Source organism: Cucumis sativus, chromosome 4 (assembly GCF_000004075.3).
Source record: "Cucumis sativus cultivar 9930 chromosome 4, Cucumber_9930_V3, whole genome shotgun sequence".
NCBI lineage: Eukaryota > Viridiplantae > Streptophyta > Magnoliopsida > Cucurbitales > Cucurbitaceae > Cucumis > Cucumis sativus.
The window spans coordinates 9,377,809-9,394,033 of NC_026658.2; the positions used below are offsets into that span (position 1 = coordinate 9,377,809).

General features: G+C 32.2%; 1 protein-coding gene across 2 annotated transcripts; it reads right to left on the bottom strand.

Moving 5' to 3' along the window:
- Positions 1-3,931: 3,931 nt before the first annotated feature.
- LOC101222028 (ATP-dependent DNA helicase RecQ) lies at positions 3,932-14,573 on the bottom strand. 2 transcript variants are annotated; one of them, XM_011655161.2, is made up of 20 exons: positions 14,280-14,567; positions 13,981-14,093; positions 13,796-13,871; positions 13,461-13,603; positions 12,892-12,978; positions 11,915-11,998; positions 11,092-11,299; positions 10,734-10,819; positions 10,368-10,599; positions 10,113-10,236; positions 8,827-8,963; positions 8,490-8,598; positions 8,011-8,053; positions 7,637-7,805; positions 6,547-6,617; positions 6,325-6,418; positions 5,767-5,991; positions 4,827-5,036; positions 4,393-4,686; positions 3,932-4,262 (listed from the first exon to the last, which is right to left on the bottom strand). In XM_011655161.2, the coding sequence occupies exons 1-20, from the start codon at positions 14,295-14,297 to the stop codon at positions 4,131-4,133; spliced, it is 2,655 nt and encodes an 884-aa protein (XP_011653463.2). In that variant the 5' UTR covers positions 14,298-14,567; the 3' UTR covers positions 3,932-4,130. The 2 variants fall into 2 exon arrangements, 1 of the variants encoding a protein (XP_011653463.2); XR_004216234.1 differs by lacking the exon at positions 3,932-4,262 and having other exon boundaries at positions 4,545-4,686; positions 4,827-4,972; positions 14,280-14,573.
- Positions 14,574-16,225: the final 1,652 nt, after the last annotated feature.

Below are 16,225 nucleotides of genomic sequence, written 5' to 3' on the forward strand. Positions count from 1 at the left end.
AGAGTTTGAAGCTTAAGGAAGGACTTTAATTTAAGATCAAGATCTAAGTTGCATGATCGCTACCTTTATCGATCTACTTATTACCATCAGTCTCAAGGACTAAAGATGATGTTTTATTTGGTAAATAATCACTCCACATAGATTTTCAAGGCAAATTAGCAGCTAGATTATAGCTCAAGGTCATGATACCTAGTTATCAACTTTTGTAGAAAAGTAAACCACCTATTTTGTATGCTCTGACTTGTTTTCTTCTTTTGAAAAGAATTTAGAGAATGTTTGAAAAAAAAAGCTATTAAAATAAGCATGTCTTAGTAAGCATATACATGTATACAAGCATTTTTTAGTGACATTTATCAATTTGATTTTAGTTGTGATGACGCTTGTTTATCCCTAGTCTCCAACTTATTTATTCTTATCATGAGGTGCTTGTTCATCTCTGGCCCTTGACACCATGTTATTGTGGTGGTGTTTGTTTCATCTCTCGTCTTCATCTTATTTATTATTTTGTCATGAGACGCTTGTTTTATCCCTGACCCTTGACACCGTATTGTTGTGGTGACGCTTGTTTTATCTCTGGTTTCCAACTTATTTATTCTTTTGTCATGAGGTTCTTGTTTTATCCCTGGCCCTTGACACCATGTTGTTGTGGTGCGTTTGTTTTATCTCTACCTCCAGCTTATTTATTCTTTTGTCATGAGGCGTTTATTTTATCCCTGGCCCTTGACACCGTATTGTTGCGGTGACACTTGTTTTATCTCTGGTGTCCAACTTATTTATTCTTTTATCATGAGGTGCTTGTTTTATCCATGGCCCTTGACACCATGCTGTTGTGGTGGTGTTTGTTTTATCTCTGCCTCTAGCTTATTTATTCTTTTGTCATGAGACACTTGTTTTATCCCTGGCTCTTGACACCGTATTGCTGCGGTGACGCTTGTTTTATCTCTAGTCTCCAACTTATTTATTATTTTGTCATGAGGTGTTTGGTTTATCCCTGACCCTTGACACCATGTTGTTGTGGTGACGTTTGTTTTATCTCTGCCTCCAGCTTATTTATTCTTTTGTCATGAGATGTTTGTTTTATCTCTAGCCATTGACACTGTATTGTTGCGGTGACGCTTGTTTGATTTGTGGTCTCCAGCTTATTTATCTTTTTGTCATGATGGACTTGTTTTGTCTCTGACCCTTAACACCATGTGGCTATGATGACGCTTGTTTATCCCTCACCTCCAACTTATTTTTCCAGTCATGAGATGTTTGTCTTATCCATGGTCCTTGACGTTGGTAATTTATTTAAAATATCTTAGTTTAATGAGTTAGTGGCTACACATTTGTCCACCTTCTAATTCTACAAGGATGCACCTATTTTTATCCTACGAATAATTTTCTTTAAAAATAATATTACTAATAATGGTCAAACTTTTATTTATTTATTTTTGAAAAAAAAAGTAAAAAAATAGTAATAACATAATATCTTATGATATCTCATTTTCATTATTTTAGGAAATAAAAATAAATCAATTTATTTTAAATAAAATATTTTAATATCACATTTATCTTATTTGTACTATTTTAGGAAAAAAGAAATGAATTTGTTTTAAATAAAATCTTATAATATCACTTTTATCATTTTAGAAAAAAAAAAAAAGAAATCCAATTTTAAATGAAAAATCTTTTAATTTCCATTTGATTTATTAATTTATTTTTCACAAAATCTTAAAATATCTAATTTAATTTATCTTAGGAAAATGAAATTTTGTTTTATTAGTATAATATCAATTTTTGATTTTTATTCTTATTATTTTTTCTAATTTGTGGTACACCCGGGTCTATAAATAAGGGCCTTGTCATTTGGAAAAAAAGGAGAAGAGTTTTTTGAAAAAAAGAATTCTTTGAAGGAAAAAAGTTCTTACAAAAATCTTTAGAGAAAAGTTGTTAGAGAATTTTTTGGGAGAATCTATGCAAAAGGTCGGTTTTTTTATTCATTTCATTTTGTTAGTATCTTTACCTTTTTTTTGTTTACTTTATTTCGGTGTTCAATCACATCGAAAAAAAAGATTGGTGGCAACTCCTATTTTCTTTTGAAACTAACTCTTCTGAGGACATCAGCCGCTCCGCATCGTCTCAGACACGTGGCGACAACATACATATAGATGCATACATATATGTGTGCACGTGCATGTGTGTGTGGTGTGTGCGTTTGCATGCGTATGTGTGCGCTATTATAATTTTATTTAATTGGTTTTACATATCAATGAGTGTTAAGAATTTGAAAAATTAAAGTATGTACGTATGTAAATGGTGGAACAAGAAACTAAGAAAAAACAAACAAATAACAAATAAAATGGAGATTCGTTTTTTAAAAACATTTTCTAGCCAGAATTAGTGAAAATGATTATATGTTTTTTTATGATTCTCTAAATTTGGAAGAATTGAACAATAATAGTTCAATTATAACTCAACTACAATAATTTAACACTATAATAATTAAATTCTTTGTCTCAAAGTTCAGCTTAAATCATATCGTCCTTGTAACACCTATACCATATATATTTATATTTACCATAAGTCATTTACATTTTTTTTATCTCCTTTCACATTCCTAAACACTTTTTTTTTTTTCTTCTCTTTCTTGTTGCTATTTTTGTATATAAAAACATGCAACACTAGTCATCCATTTATTCTAAACAAAAACAACAATATTGTAAAATCTTCATCACATTGCAAACACTTCATGTACAAATGAGTGATATAGTATGGGAAATATAAACTTCTAGGATCGTAAACAATGTATGTTGTCACACAATCGTGAACCTAATCAGTTCATTGGACTTGACTTGTAATAATTTTTTATACAAAATAGATATCATAGGCCCTCATACTCCTTTCAACGTTAGTTTAGTTGTTTTCGATAGTTCAAATTTAATTAGCTTATTTTCAATAAATATTAGCATTAACGTTAAAAGGAGCATCATGAAAATACTAGCGTTAACGTTGTTTTTGTTAATTTTTTTATCAAAATGTGTTTAGGCCAAAAGAGCAGCATGAAAAATTATGAAGTTTTTTTTAGAAAAATTACGAAATCTTTAGAAAAAGACGGCACATGATACCTCTTTTTTCATATTGCGAATATGACAAACATGATAAGTAATCAGTGGTATCAGACGACTATCACAGAATTATCAACTTTTAAATTTTCTACTTTTGCGATTTAGAAAATGTAGTGACATGAGCTCTATTATCATAATTTTTTTTGTTACTTTTGCAAACACTCTCTTTCTCAAAACGGAGAAACTAAATTTAAAAATGGTTAAAATAGATATAAGTCTCATGGTAAAGAAACAAAATCACAATTAGCATACTCCTTTGAACTAATACATTATATTTAAACTTAGTTTGGAATGTTGTAGCTTTGAAGATGATTATTGGCAATTGTATTTCTAAAGAATTTTATATAATAAAGTAAATGGAATGTTGTAGCTTTGAAGATGATTATTGGCAATTGTATTTCTAAAGAATTTTATATAATAAAGTAAATTTCAAGTTTAAACCTAAAATGTGAGTTATAGTGTTTGGTAAACAATGTCAAATGGTTTTGATTAAAAAACGACTCAATAGACCCATTATCTAAATTTGCATAATCTTTTTGTTTATAATTTATTTTTTAAAATAAAATAAAATCATTTTTTTTTACTCGAGATTGTTAGATAAATATTAGATTATTTGTTAAATGAGAGACATACGTGCAATTTTTGTAAAAAAAAAATTAAAAAAAATATTGACAAACTATTTATCTCTTATAAAACAAAAGCACTGCTTAACAAAATTTACGTGTAAATATTTTGTCATATTTTTCATTTTTGATAATGTTCTATTTTTCTAATATATATATACACACATTATTTAGAGAAAAAAATAGTGGCATTGAGCAAACTAATTTAAAATTTTGATATAAAAATTAAAATGAATATTAATGAATAAAATTCAAAATTTGTTAGGAAGCTATTTCCACACAAACTACTTCTACTTTGAAAAGCTGGCAAATGAATGCGCCAATACCTTGGATTTGGTTTAATCCTATTCCCAAATTCCTATACACAAAATTAGGGAGTTTTATAGTTACGCTTTAGAGCTTACATGAGCTTATAGATATTGTTCTTTTTATATATCACAAAATCGCCTTCAAGGGAATTAAGCAAAGCAACTAGAGATTCTTCTTCACATCCTTTAAGTTTAAACTGCTTCATCATATTGTCAAGTGTTACCTGCATTATCAAAAAGCCATATTGCATTCTTCTTCATTTAAACCATACTATGGTGAACTTCAAAGAGCGCTTGGAAAGATTAGTATAAGAAGCAAAAAATGATACATATTTCAGACTTCATTTCACTTACCCCATCATTGTTCTTCAGCCACTCTACTAGCAAGCTCTCGGTTGCTTTTATCGGAACCCGATGTTCTTCCTCCAATTCACAAACTTTCTGGCGCTTTAACGAAACGGAAATTTCCTCTTCTCCATTTGATGGTGTTTCAATTACACAAGGCTCTTCTTTCTTCTGAATCGAAGTTGGACTCCCTGAAAGCACTGATGCACCAGTCATTGGTTCGTCGGTTTTTCTATCCAGGCCTTCCGGGGACATTCCACGACTTTGCATTACCAGACAAGCCTTGATGTGAGCATAATTTATCTGTCATCCAAATATCAATTTCCAGTCATATACAGACGATGGAGCATTAGACTGAAAAACTGAAAAGTATATGCATAAAAGAAACAATGGAGGACTAAAGTCTAAGAAACAGAAGGCATATTTTACAATATCCAACTTACTTCTTCTGGTAATTCATCTTTTATCGCCTTCAACTTCTCAGCAGATCCAACCTTTGTGACAGCAGATTGAATGTCGGAGAATATCTGACATGTAAGTCCTATCTCATCACAAAACTTGGTCCAGTCGATTTCATATCCTTCCTGGACTGCATCAACAATATACCCAAAAACAGTAGTTTCTTTGATAGGTGCCAATCTACCAGGGAAGTTCTATTTTCAAAATAAATAATGATATATCAGAATAAGGCCAATTAATGGGAAAAGAGAAATATCTGCCAACGTTTAACATAAAATGAGTGATTTTAAATTGGTTAAAATCATTGTTATTTTCAAACTCACTCTAAAACATGTTCTTTTAATCATTCAAATCAGTTTTGATAATATAAAAGATTGAATTCAAGAGTGTAGAATTAAACAATAAATCGATTTATCATGCTTCAAGGCGAGTTTCATATTGATTTTGAACATGCTAATAGTGATTTTAGCAATTTCAATATCACTCCAGACATGCACTGAACATGGTAAGGGCGAGGCTAATATAATTTCTAGAATGGTAAAAAGTGCATTTCATTTCCAATTAAAAGCATTGTTCAAAAGTCATATGGTGTTTGATTTACAATAAACAGATGTGATTTCAAAAATTCTAAACACACTGTGCTTCTAAAAAAAAGACCGTAACTCTGAAAAGCCAAAACAACTCAAGAAGTTTGTTTTTTCAGCAAGTAAACTTCTTTCAGGTGAAAAGTATTTAAATTCTGAGCATTCCAGAGTTGAAATATTTGCAGTCTAAACTGATTCAAAGTGTTTTTTTTCAGACTTATTTATATACAAGGGTGAAGTTCCATGTGAATAAGCTTCTAAATTGCCATTCTGTTATGTTCATCTTCATAAGCCTTTTTCTCTCAATAACTTCAAAAAGTCAAAAAAACAAAATACTTACAGCAATTTTCTGTATTGAAAGACCATCTTCATGCCACATTTTCCAAGCTTCAAACTTTGCTGGAGCCAAGGGTCGTCGTTGGTTTGGTTCTGTATAGAGTTTTCTCATTGTAGTACCTTGTCCATTTCCTTCTTCTCTATATTCGCCATCCAGTGATAGACTGACTTGTTGTGATAGACGCTTGACTGCTTCAAGAATTAGATCTCCGTGCATTTTTAGCAGATGCTGTACCATTATTGAATTGTCTAACAATCATTTCAGGACAGAGCATATAACAATCTCACAACTTTGGCTAGTTAGAATCTAATAACTAAAGCCTGAAGGTGCAAGATCATGGAATCAAACTCTGAGTGCAGATGTACGGAGTGGATCATACAAAATATTGATAAAAATGCATTGAAATTTGAGAGCAATTTATTGCAAATTAGCACATGTAAGAGGTGGTGACATTCAAGTACGAAATCCATGTCAAACAAGCATAGATAAATACAATGTTAATGACTTCGCTTCAACCCCATTATAAAGTTATATGTAATCGTATAATCCTGAAGGATATACCTGGTTGACACCATCAATATTTGCTAATCTTGCCTTAGTAGATGGTCTAGTCAGCGCAATTCTTTTAACTGTTTGATCACCACATATGGCATACCTGCATATAAGAAGAAATGCAAGATAATAGGCAAGAAAGGTTTTCCATATAAACCACATACATACAAACAAATGCATGATATTTGGGGTAAAATGTCATTTTTCGTAATAAGTATCTGCAGAACCTACGGAGCAGTTCCAGCACTTCTAGCAAGCTTCATTCTCTCTTCTAAAAGCAACTGAAAAAGTTTTTCCTCAGCCTGGAAGTAAATTCAAATGGAACAATCAAAATATAAGACTCAGATAGGTAAAAACAAGGAAGGAAATGCAATGGTTTACCCAATTTGTCTTCCATTTAATTATGTAATCAAACATCGTACAAATAGCCGGTGGTAAAATAAAAGAAAGGCCAAAAAATACAATAAATAAACAAATAAAAAGAATAGCAAGACAAGAAGGATTTTGTTTTTTTTTTTTATATAAGGAACATTATATTGATAAAATGAAATATGGGAAGACCCAAAGCACCTAAAGGTGATTACAAAAAGAGCACCAATTGGAAACGAAGTAAGAGAGACTAAAGTTATTGAAAGGGTGCCCAATTTTTCACCAGTAAAAGGTTGTAAGGAACACGAGACAAAAAAACATTAAAAGAGAAAGCAGAATCCTGAAAGAGACGCTTATTATGCTTGCCCATTAAAGTCTAGAAGAAAGAATGAAGAATAGCCCGCCAAATCATCTTTTTGTTACCAAAAAAGGGTGTCCCACCAAAAGAGAGTCAAGTATATACTAAATATGGTTAGAATGTGTAGTCAACTGTCCAAAAGCATCCAAGAAGTTATTACAAAATTCACGCGCAAAAGAACAATGCATAAACAGATGAGCAAGACAAGAAGGATTTATTAAGTTAATAAAAAGGCCTCACGGCACACAATATACTCATTCAGAGACAAGTATGCAGCAGGATATGACACCAGCCGGAAAAATTAATTGGAGCGATAGATATAACAAATTTTTTTAGACGAAAACAAGGTTTTTCATTGATGAACTGAAAAGCTTAAACTCAAAGTACAATCAAACCGAATATAACAAATAATGACAACTATTGTCATATAACACTTTTAATAACCAAAACCACGAGTATTCAATATAATTCATGTGCAACTAAACTGCTTTCAGAAAATAACTATCTCAATCCTTTGACGTTGACAATAGAAAACAGGTAAAATAATATACATAACCAAGGCATTAGAAGGCAATTAGTATTTAACAAGCAAACCTCTGAAAGTCCACTCTTGAAAGTGGCCAAGTTATCCATTTTCCCAGCTTCAATTAATGCACTGTCATCTTCATTCTCACCAATCATTTCACTCGTCACTGGCAAAACTAGAGGTGGTTGGCAGTCCTGTCTGGCAGAATCGAGAAATTGTTCCCCTTTTGCACTGATACTATTGTTAAGAAGGAAGGATTATTCTAATTGTCAGTTTCAGTTTCAAATAATTCGAAGAAAATAAGATTGATTGGGTGGACAGGAGAGTAGATGTTTACAAAAAAGTATTAGCTTTCCTATTGATAAAATTTGAAAATGGATAGATAACTGTAAAACTCTAAGGTTAAGATGCAGAAGTAAAAGATTGGGTGAAAGTTGATGACCCTATGGTTCTGTAAACATCGCGTATGTTCTCTGTCAAATAGCCTGCACAATACAATTTACACAATACGTTAAACACACAATTCAGAAATAATGAAGTAGTTCTTATCGGTACAAAAAGAAACAAGACAAGCATTTCCAGCAACAAGTAAAACAAAATTATACTAATATATGATCAATGAACACTGGATTTGTAAGTTAAAGCCTGCTATAACAACTCAAGTTCTGTTTTGTAAGTTTGACGAAGAAAACAGTGGAGTTTGATTTTATGAACAATGTACCTCATTTTCTTCCGATTAGTTAACTCAGAGGAAAACTCAAGTACCCGTTTTAGGGAAATGCTTCAGTTTTTCAAGTACTTTAGTTAGGAATGTTGCATTTAAGACACTGCCTGAGTATGACAAAAAGAAACCCTACAATGCTCAAGTACTTTTGGCTAAATCCCCATCTAAATAAAGGCAATTCAAGTTCCTTCACCTACCATTAGAAATTAGTTGACTAGCTAGTGCTTTCCACCAATTTGATGAGTATTCTTTTCCAAGTCCATGAAGTGGAAGCTTATCAAACTGAGTATCAAGTATCTTTTTTGCCTGCAAGCGATGAAAGAATGTTAGATTAAGCGAGAAGTAAAAATCAGAAAACAAATGTCAAGTTTGTTATAAGGTGATCGTTCCTTGTAGAAAATTTCACAATGCAATAACATGGAGGGGTGCTCTACTAAACGACAGGGCATGACACCCAGGGAATTAAAATGAATTGAAAAAGAAGGGTAATCTGTGATTCAGAAGTTCCAAAGTTTCATATGGCTAAGAACTTACTCTAGATCCACGAAGAATATCCACAGGCATGTTCAGTCCCCATTTACCCCTGCATGATTGGATGCAGGCCAGTAGAAGAAATGCTTCTTTTGACATGTCACGCTCCTTTTTTGAGACTATGCAGTTATCACAATTTCCTGCCAGAGGCATTGATAGTCAATAACTAAACAAAATTACAGGAAGTTGCTGAACAAGCTTTCCAAAAGTTCTACTGTCTTAAATTTGTGGGTATGTGTGTATATAAATTAGAAGAATCAACAATGCCATCATCATTATCAAACAACAATTTCTAATCAATCTATCAATGACACTAAACGAAGATATTTAATCAGATATTGTATCAGTGTTTCAACTTCCAGCACCACATTTAAAGAGGAGTGCAAAAGAAGATCTGAAAAATCAGATACTCAACCTTTGGAGTTGGGAGAAAAACAAATATCTTTAGAAGTCCCAGATAGAGGACAACCCTGACAAGGAAGAAAATAATATATAGAAAAAGCTTAAGAGGAAATTTTAACTGATCAGGACCAAAGACTAAAGGAAACTTTGAAGTGAACTCTACCACCAATATCTCTCTCTTCATTGTAATAATAAATAACTATGGAAGGGTCACGTTTCCTACAAAAAAAAATCTGAGCCACACGAATTTGCAACAGATCTCTTCGTGTTTAACGGGTAGACAGTAAGTATTTTCTCTAGATAACTGTGGAATGGGAGATGTACACCATGCGTAGATGAAAGCATACACCTACAACAACCACAGCCTCTATGTTAACAAGTATTGAACAAAGGGTGGCTCAGAGCTCTCAAATTTCTGAGAAAGTTAAAAACTGTCTAAATGCTTCAGCCTCTTAATGTATAGAATCAGATGAAATGAGTGTACAAGAATTAAGCACAAACTCACAGTTCATCCTCCTAAAATATAAATCTTTGCCCCACCATAATTTATAATTGGTATGCCTGTAAAGATATAAACAATAATAGAGACAATTTTCCAATATCTTGTGTAAATCACGTTAGAGCTTCATGCTTGTACCTAGGTATCATAAATGCTAAATTATGCGGAACGGTCTAATCCTCCAAAACCACTTAGTCAAAGGGAATTAATAAAAAAAAACATACAACAATATGTTCTTTACAAAATAGAATGATAGGAACAACTATGGACAAATATGTCAGCTCGAGGCCAGAATCACAGAAGTACTGCATGAAATTGAGACTTGATTACTGGAAGATTCTCTGAGAATTCAAAAGATTTAAAGAATAAAACCAAGTAAAAGACAAACCACATTTATCAGAATGAAATCTTTCCCCAAAATAACCGAGCAAGAAGTTTCTTCTGCAAGTTGCTATAGAGCAATACTGTTGTGCAGCCATCAATGACTCCCTAATAGCTCTTCTTTGGTTTTCCTGACGAAAGAAGGCAAATATAGAAGTATCCAGGTCAAATTTTAAACTATATACACATACACCACTGGGGAAAGCGAATTGTTCATCAAATAAAATGGTAAGTAATTTAAGAAAGAAAGCACAATTCATACAGTTTGTGATTCACCACAGTAGAAGTCTGCTTTAGCAAAATCACTTCTCGTGTAATAAAGCCAGCAAACAGAAGCAATACCATCTCTACCACATCTCCCACTTTCCTGGTAATAAGATTCTAGACTCTTTGGGCAGCCATAATGTATCACTTGTCTTATGTTTGGTTTGTCAATGCCCATACCAAAAGCAATAGTGGCAACCATGACTTGCAGTTCATCCCTTATAAATAGTCTGATTAAAGAAAAGGTATTACTATCAGAGAACCACACAAATAAAAGGCTAAATTAGCTATGGTAGCCAGTATTTGATTATAAAGAGCATCAATAGAATTAATTTCCATAGTCGCCACGAACTAGTGGTATAACCTGTGGGATTCTGCACGCGATTTTTTGTCCATTTGACCGTGATAGATTCCAGCACTAATCCCTGCTTCTTCAAGTGCCTTGAATATCTACAAAAAAAAAATTGGACCGAAATTCACAAAAAGCCCATTAATAAGCTCAGCATAAACCTGAAAGTGCTTCTTGCACAAATGGTTGCAACAGCCCGCCATGAAGGCATATATAATCTCAGGGGTAATTAACAATAATGAAATAATCCAGTTGCTCGATGCCCTGAATTTATTGTGCTAGGTAAGTATGCAAATATTTAATTATCTATGTTTCTTGAAGTGCAGTGAACTTGGAAGCAGCGTTTGTAAGAACTAGAAGCAAAAGAATATACCTGCTCAACATCTTTAATTGTCGTGCAGTAAATGATAGTTGAACCACCAGAGGCTACATACTTAGAGATATCAAGCACAAACTCATTCATGAATAATGGACCACGATTAAAAGACTTGACTCCATAAAAAAGATTTGTTCGATCAAATGAACCAATGGTAACTTGTGGGTCTTTCATCTTCAAAGAATTAATAATGTCACTCCGAACCCTGAAACAATATGTGAAATAAATACCCAAAGAATTCAATCCCCAAGAAAATGTATTGAAAATTGAAAAAATCCAAGGAAATAAATTTAATAGCACAAAACATTAAACTTTAAAAAATCAATGCAAAATATTCCAATTCTACACCAAATTCTTAAATGGAACCTTACATAATGTCTTTGCTATCGCCTATAAATAGAATTCAATAAAGCCATGGGGCTATTAACTAGAAAACATGTGATATACAAGAGTTCCACATTTCTCCATCATACAAGTAAAATATCAATAAATACAAGCTTTACTTTACATCCTCAATAAAAAAATCAGAGGTTCAAATCCCTTGACCAGAAAAAGAGTAAATTTACAACGAAAAGAGAGAAGCTATTATGTGAAATTTAACAAAATCTATCCAAATAAATAATAGTAAGAAAGATCAACCTTCAAGCTAACAGTTCGCCACAGATAGAGCAACGAAGCTCAATAACAACACAAACCATTGGGATGTATTATGCGGTAGCTCTACTAAGAGACGTTTTCAGTCCAACAATAAAAACAAAGAACAATAGCATTGAAAAGAGATAAAGTAACAGGTGTAATTGGAAGAAATTTAGCTACCTACTTTTCAGTTGCAGTGGCAGTCAAGGCAACAAATGGAAGATCTGGTAGAACATCGCGAAGTTTGTCCAGCTGTTTGTATTCTACCCTGTGATCAGAACCCAATAGTTAATATAACAATTAAGAGAAGTACTAGATTGGAGAGAAACAGACTTCAAGCTGAACATAAAGAAGCATACAACCAACAATATGTATTCTCATATCGGTGCTAAGAACTTATCTAAACAAAGAGCTAGAAATCAATTCCCAGAAACTTCTGTAGCTGAAAAATGAAAACTATACATCTAATTTCTTCTCACTTGGCTAAGCTGCATGCCTTTTCCCCTTGTCCTTTGGTACATTGATGCTAATAAAATTATTTCTAAAAAATAGTATTCTTCCTTTTTTTTAACTTATTCAAACACTGCATCAAAGAAGAAAATTGCTACAGTTCGATCATATTTGTTAATAATCTTCATGACTGCTTCAGTTGATTTACACTATCAGGTTGGCCTATGAACTATTAAATTTATTTTCACTTATACTCTAACACCACAAGTAGTTGGTGTCTATAAGCTCTGTAAACCTCTAAAGCTAGATCAAGGGAGAAAAGAAAAAATTTTCCTCACATTTATACAATGCAACAAGCCCATCAATGTGGAATGTGCTCAACTTCTATAACCAAAGCCACAGCCATTGTGTTCTAGTTTCTATAATACACTCAATCCCTACAAACCGTATGATGCCTAAATCCATTCCTAAGATAAAGTTTTAAACTGATGTTCAAATATGTGGACAATAGCTAGATATTGGGGCCAACAAAGTAACATATAACAAATCTCACAACCAATAAGCCACTTATCTCAGGATAGGGTCCATTGGAATAAAGTTGAGGATTGTTAAACCACCACTCAACTTAATAGCTTAAGCTGATAGGTCAAATTTAATATAACAATACTTTTAACAAAGATAAGAGGAAAATGAAAAGGACGTAAGATCAACCTAAAATCATGCCCCCACTCTGAAATGCAATGTGCTTCATCGACGGCAAACAAACAAATTCCTGCCTTCTTTAATTTTGACCAAAAACTGCGAAAATGAAGTTCAAAAAATAAATAAAAAGGTGTTAATCACGAAAGGATATTAGAATGCCATGTATCATAACTATCCATTTGAGCCACCTTTTCCTACCATGTAAATGCATATGAATTCCATCAGAACTACGTCATGTGGCTTCAGCATTGTACAATCTATTCCACTCCCACGCTTTCAATTCATTAATACGAAAGAAGTACTAAGATTTGTCCTAGTATGATGCACAGCTAGTACTACCAAGCCATCCTTGCAAGGATTCAAGGACCAAAACTTATGTCTACATTTAAAATACCACTAGTATTTAAGAATACATGTGCATAACTGTTGGAACAAATAAAACTCATGATCAACAAGACAGCAGATGGAAACAGGAAGCGGGAATAAAATGGATGTGAGATGCAATGGACACTCAGAAAAAGCAGAGGAAGAAAAATGAAGACATAGAATTAACTTTAGATGGCTACATGAATGTGTACCTCATGGGAACAGAGCATGCCTTTTCTGGTGTCATGAACAATACATTATATTGACCACTCTCTGCCTTGGCTTGCACTGTGGAATCAGTCTGAGTACTTCCAAGGTACTCAGACTTGATCCCTCTTTGTTTTAAAGCCATTACCTATGAAATCCATAATTCAAAAATGGCTTATGAAAAAAGAACATGGGGCTGAAAATTCAATGGCAAAATAGAGCAACAGAACAATGGTTTTCTTCTTTTTTTCACATTCAGGAGAGTCTGAGTCAGCTTGCATGAAATTTGACTAATCTCATGAAAAGCAAAACACAAATGATAATGACAACACTCCATTACCTGATCCTGCATTAATGATATAAGGGGGCTAACAACTATGCCAGTCTTTCCAACAACCAAAGGCGGTACCTGATAACTTTAACAAGTAAAGATAAAATCAATCACTAATTAAACAAGCAAGAACATGCAAACACCGTCAATAAAATGCAATAAATAAAAAACCAAAATGATTAAGAACAAGCTACCATAAGGATTTCCCACTTCCAGTGGACATAACCACCAAGCAATCCTTCCCAAGAAGAATGTCCCGAATGATTTCTTTCTGATACAGCCTAAACGCCGAGAATCCAAAGTAGCTCTGCAACAGCAACCAAACCATAACAGATTTCAATACCCACAAATTTATTTCAAAAATGCTGTCCTTATTGTTCACTATTAACTCAACTACAAAGAAGTTCAAGTCCAAAAACAGCCGTAGCAACCAAAACAAACATAAACCCATATCCAGAAACAAAGGAAAATGAAGAAAGAAGAACGTTTTCACCTTTAGAATGGCCTCCATTATTTGACTGTGCTGCTGTCTTTTCTGGCGGTCTTAGGCAAAAGCGAGAGTTAAAGAAAACGACTGTGTTGATTCTTTCGCGTTCAAGGGCGTGCCACACAGATTACAGAAATGATTCAGAAGCTTTTACAAAATTAGAAAATACATTATGATGATGATGATGATTCTACTGTTCGATAGTAGAACGCCTAAGTTCCCGCCTTCTCGACGGATATCGTTTTTGGGCCTTGGCATGCACCCTCCAATCCATGGCCATTGTTGCCATCAGACCGGGCCTTAAGCTCACACCTTGTTTTATTATCATACATGTGTTTTAAAACATATAGGCTCAGTCAAAGAAGCTTAAAATTATTATTACTTTTTCTTTGGGTTTTAACTAAGATAATCAATAAAATGGTATGTCATATTAATTCATCCAAAATTTTGAGAAATGTTCTAAATTGTCTAATATTTAAAATAAATATAAGATATAAATGACCAATTTACTCATACTTATTATTATTAATATATTAAAAAAATAGAAAAAAAAAAGAAAGTGGATCATGATTAATATTTACCGTTATTAGATATTCTATATAAATACGGTAACTATGACTAGTTCTATTATGGTAATATTATAATAAAAAATTTCCTTAATGTTTTTTATTTTGGTGATTTTTTTTCAAAAAATATTCCCTCTCGATCTCTTTCTCACTTTCCAATCTCTCTCTCCATCAATTCTTTCTTTCGTTTCACATTGTTTTTCATATATTCCACCTAATTATTATATATACTGAATAATACGATGTATATTTTATGAATGAAATGTTATTATATCAATTTATTTATAGAAGGTGGATCGACAATGAGAGAAATCAATAACATGGGTTATGGTTTAGAAAATAAAAAATAAAAGTTTTCTTCTTCAAATACGTTAAATATTGATTACATTCTTCACAAAAGACATCAAATAATAGAATATTGGGAGAAGTATAAGCGGTGAAGAAGAATAACATCGGCGGCCGACTGGTATAATGATCGTCCGAAAAAAATTGGCAAAAATTTAAGGTTGGTAATAATTTCTATTTCGGATTCGAAATACATTAAGGTGTATTGAGTATATTGAAGATAAGATCATTTATGTATTATTGAATATATAAAGTAGTATATACATAACAAATCACATAAAATATATGTATTATGCAATAGTATATATGTAAGAATTCAAAAGAAATACTAATCGGATACATAATCTGTGTATACAGCGATATATAAATACAATAAGATAAAATCACAAAATATGAAGAAAAAAAATGTGTATGTATTATTGAATATATGTAACAAATCACAAAACAAAAATAAATTATTCAGTTGCATATATGTAATAAATAAAAAAAATATTGAATTGATATATAATCTATGTATATATTGGTATATATACGCAATTAGAAAAAACCATAGAACATGAAAAAGAATATTTATATGTATTATTGAATATGTGCAGTAGTATATATGTGACAAATCACAAAACATAAATTTATTATTCAGTAGTATACCATAGTATATACGAATGACGGAACATTTAATAAAAATTATATGTCGAACATGAGAGAAATATGAACTGAATAATAAAAAAATAAACAAAATAGAAGGAACATGATCAAAATATATGTTGCAGAACGAAAGAAGAACAAATTTTTTAAGGAAAAAAATATATGCTACAAAACGAAAAATGAAATAATATATGAAACGAAAAATGAAAGAAAAAAAACTAACTGCATATTCTATAGAAAATCAAAAGGGAATAAGAAAGCAATTTTTTAAAATACAAATTGGAGAAGAAAGTCGACGCCAAAATTGATGGAAGAAAATAACGAAATTAAAGAAGGAAGAAGATGAAGTCGTTGCTAACGCCGAAATAAATTTCATAAATTCAATAAGTGGTGATG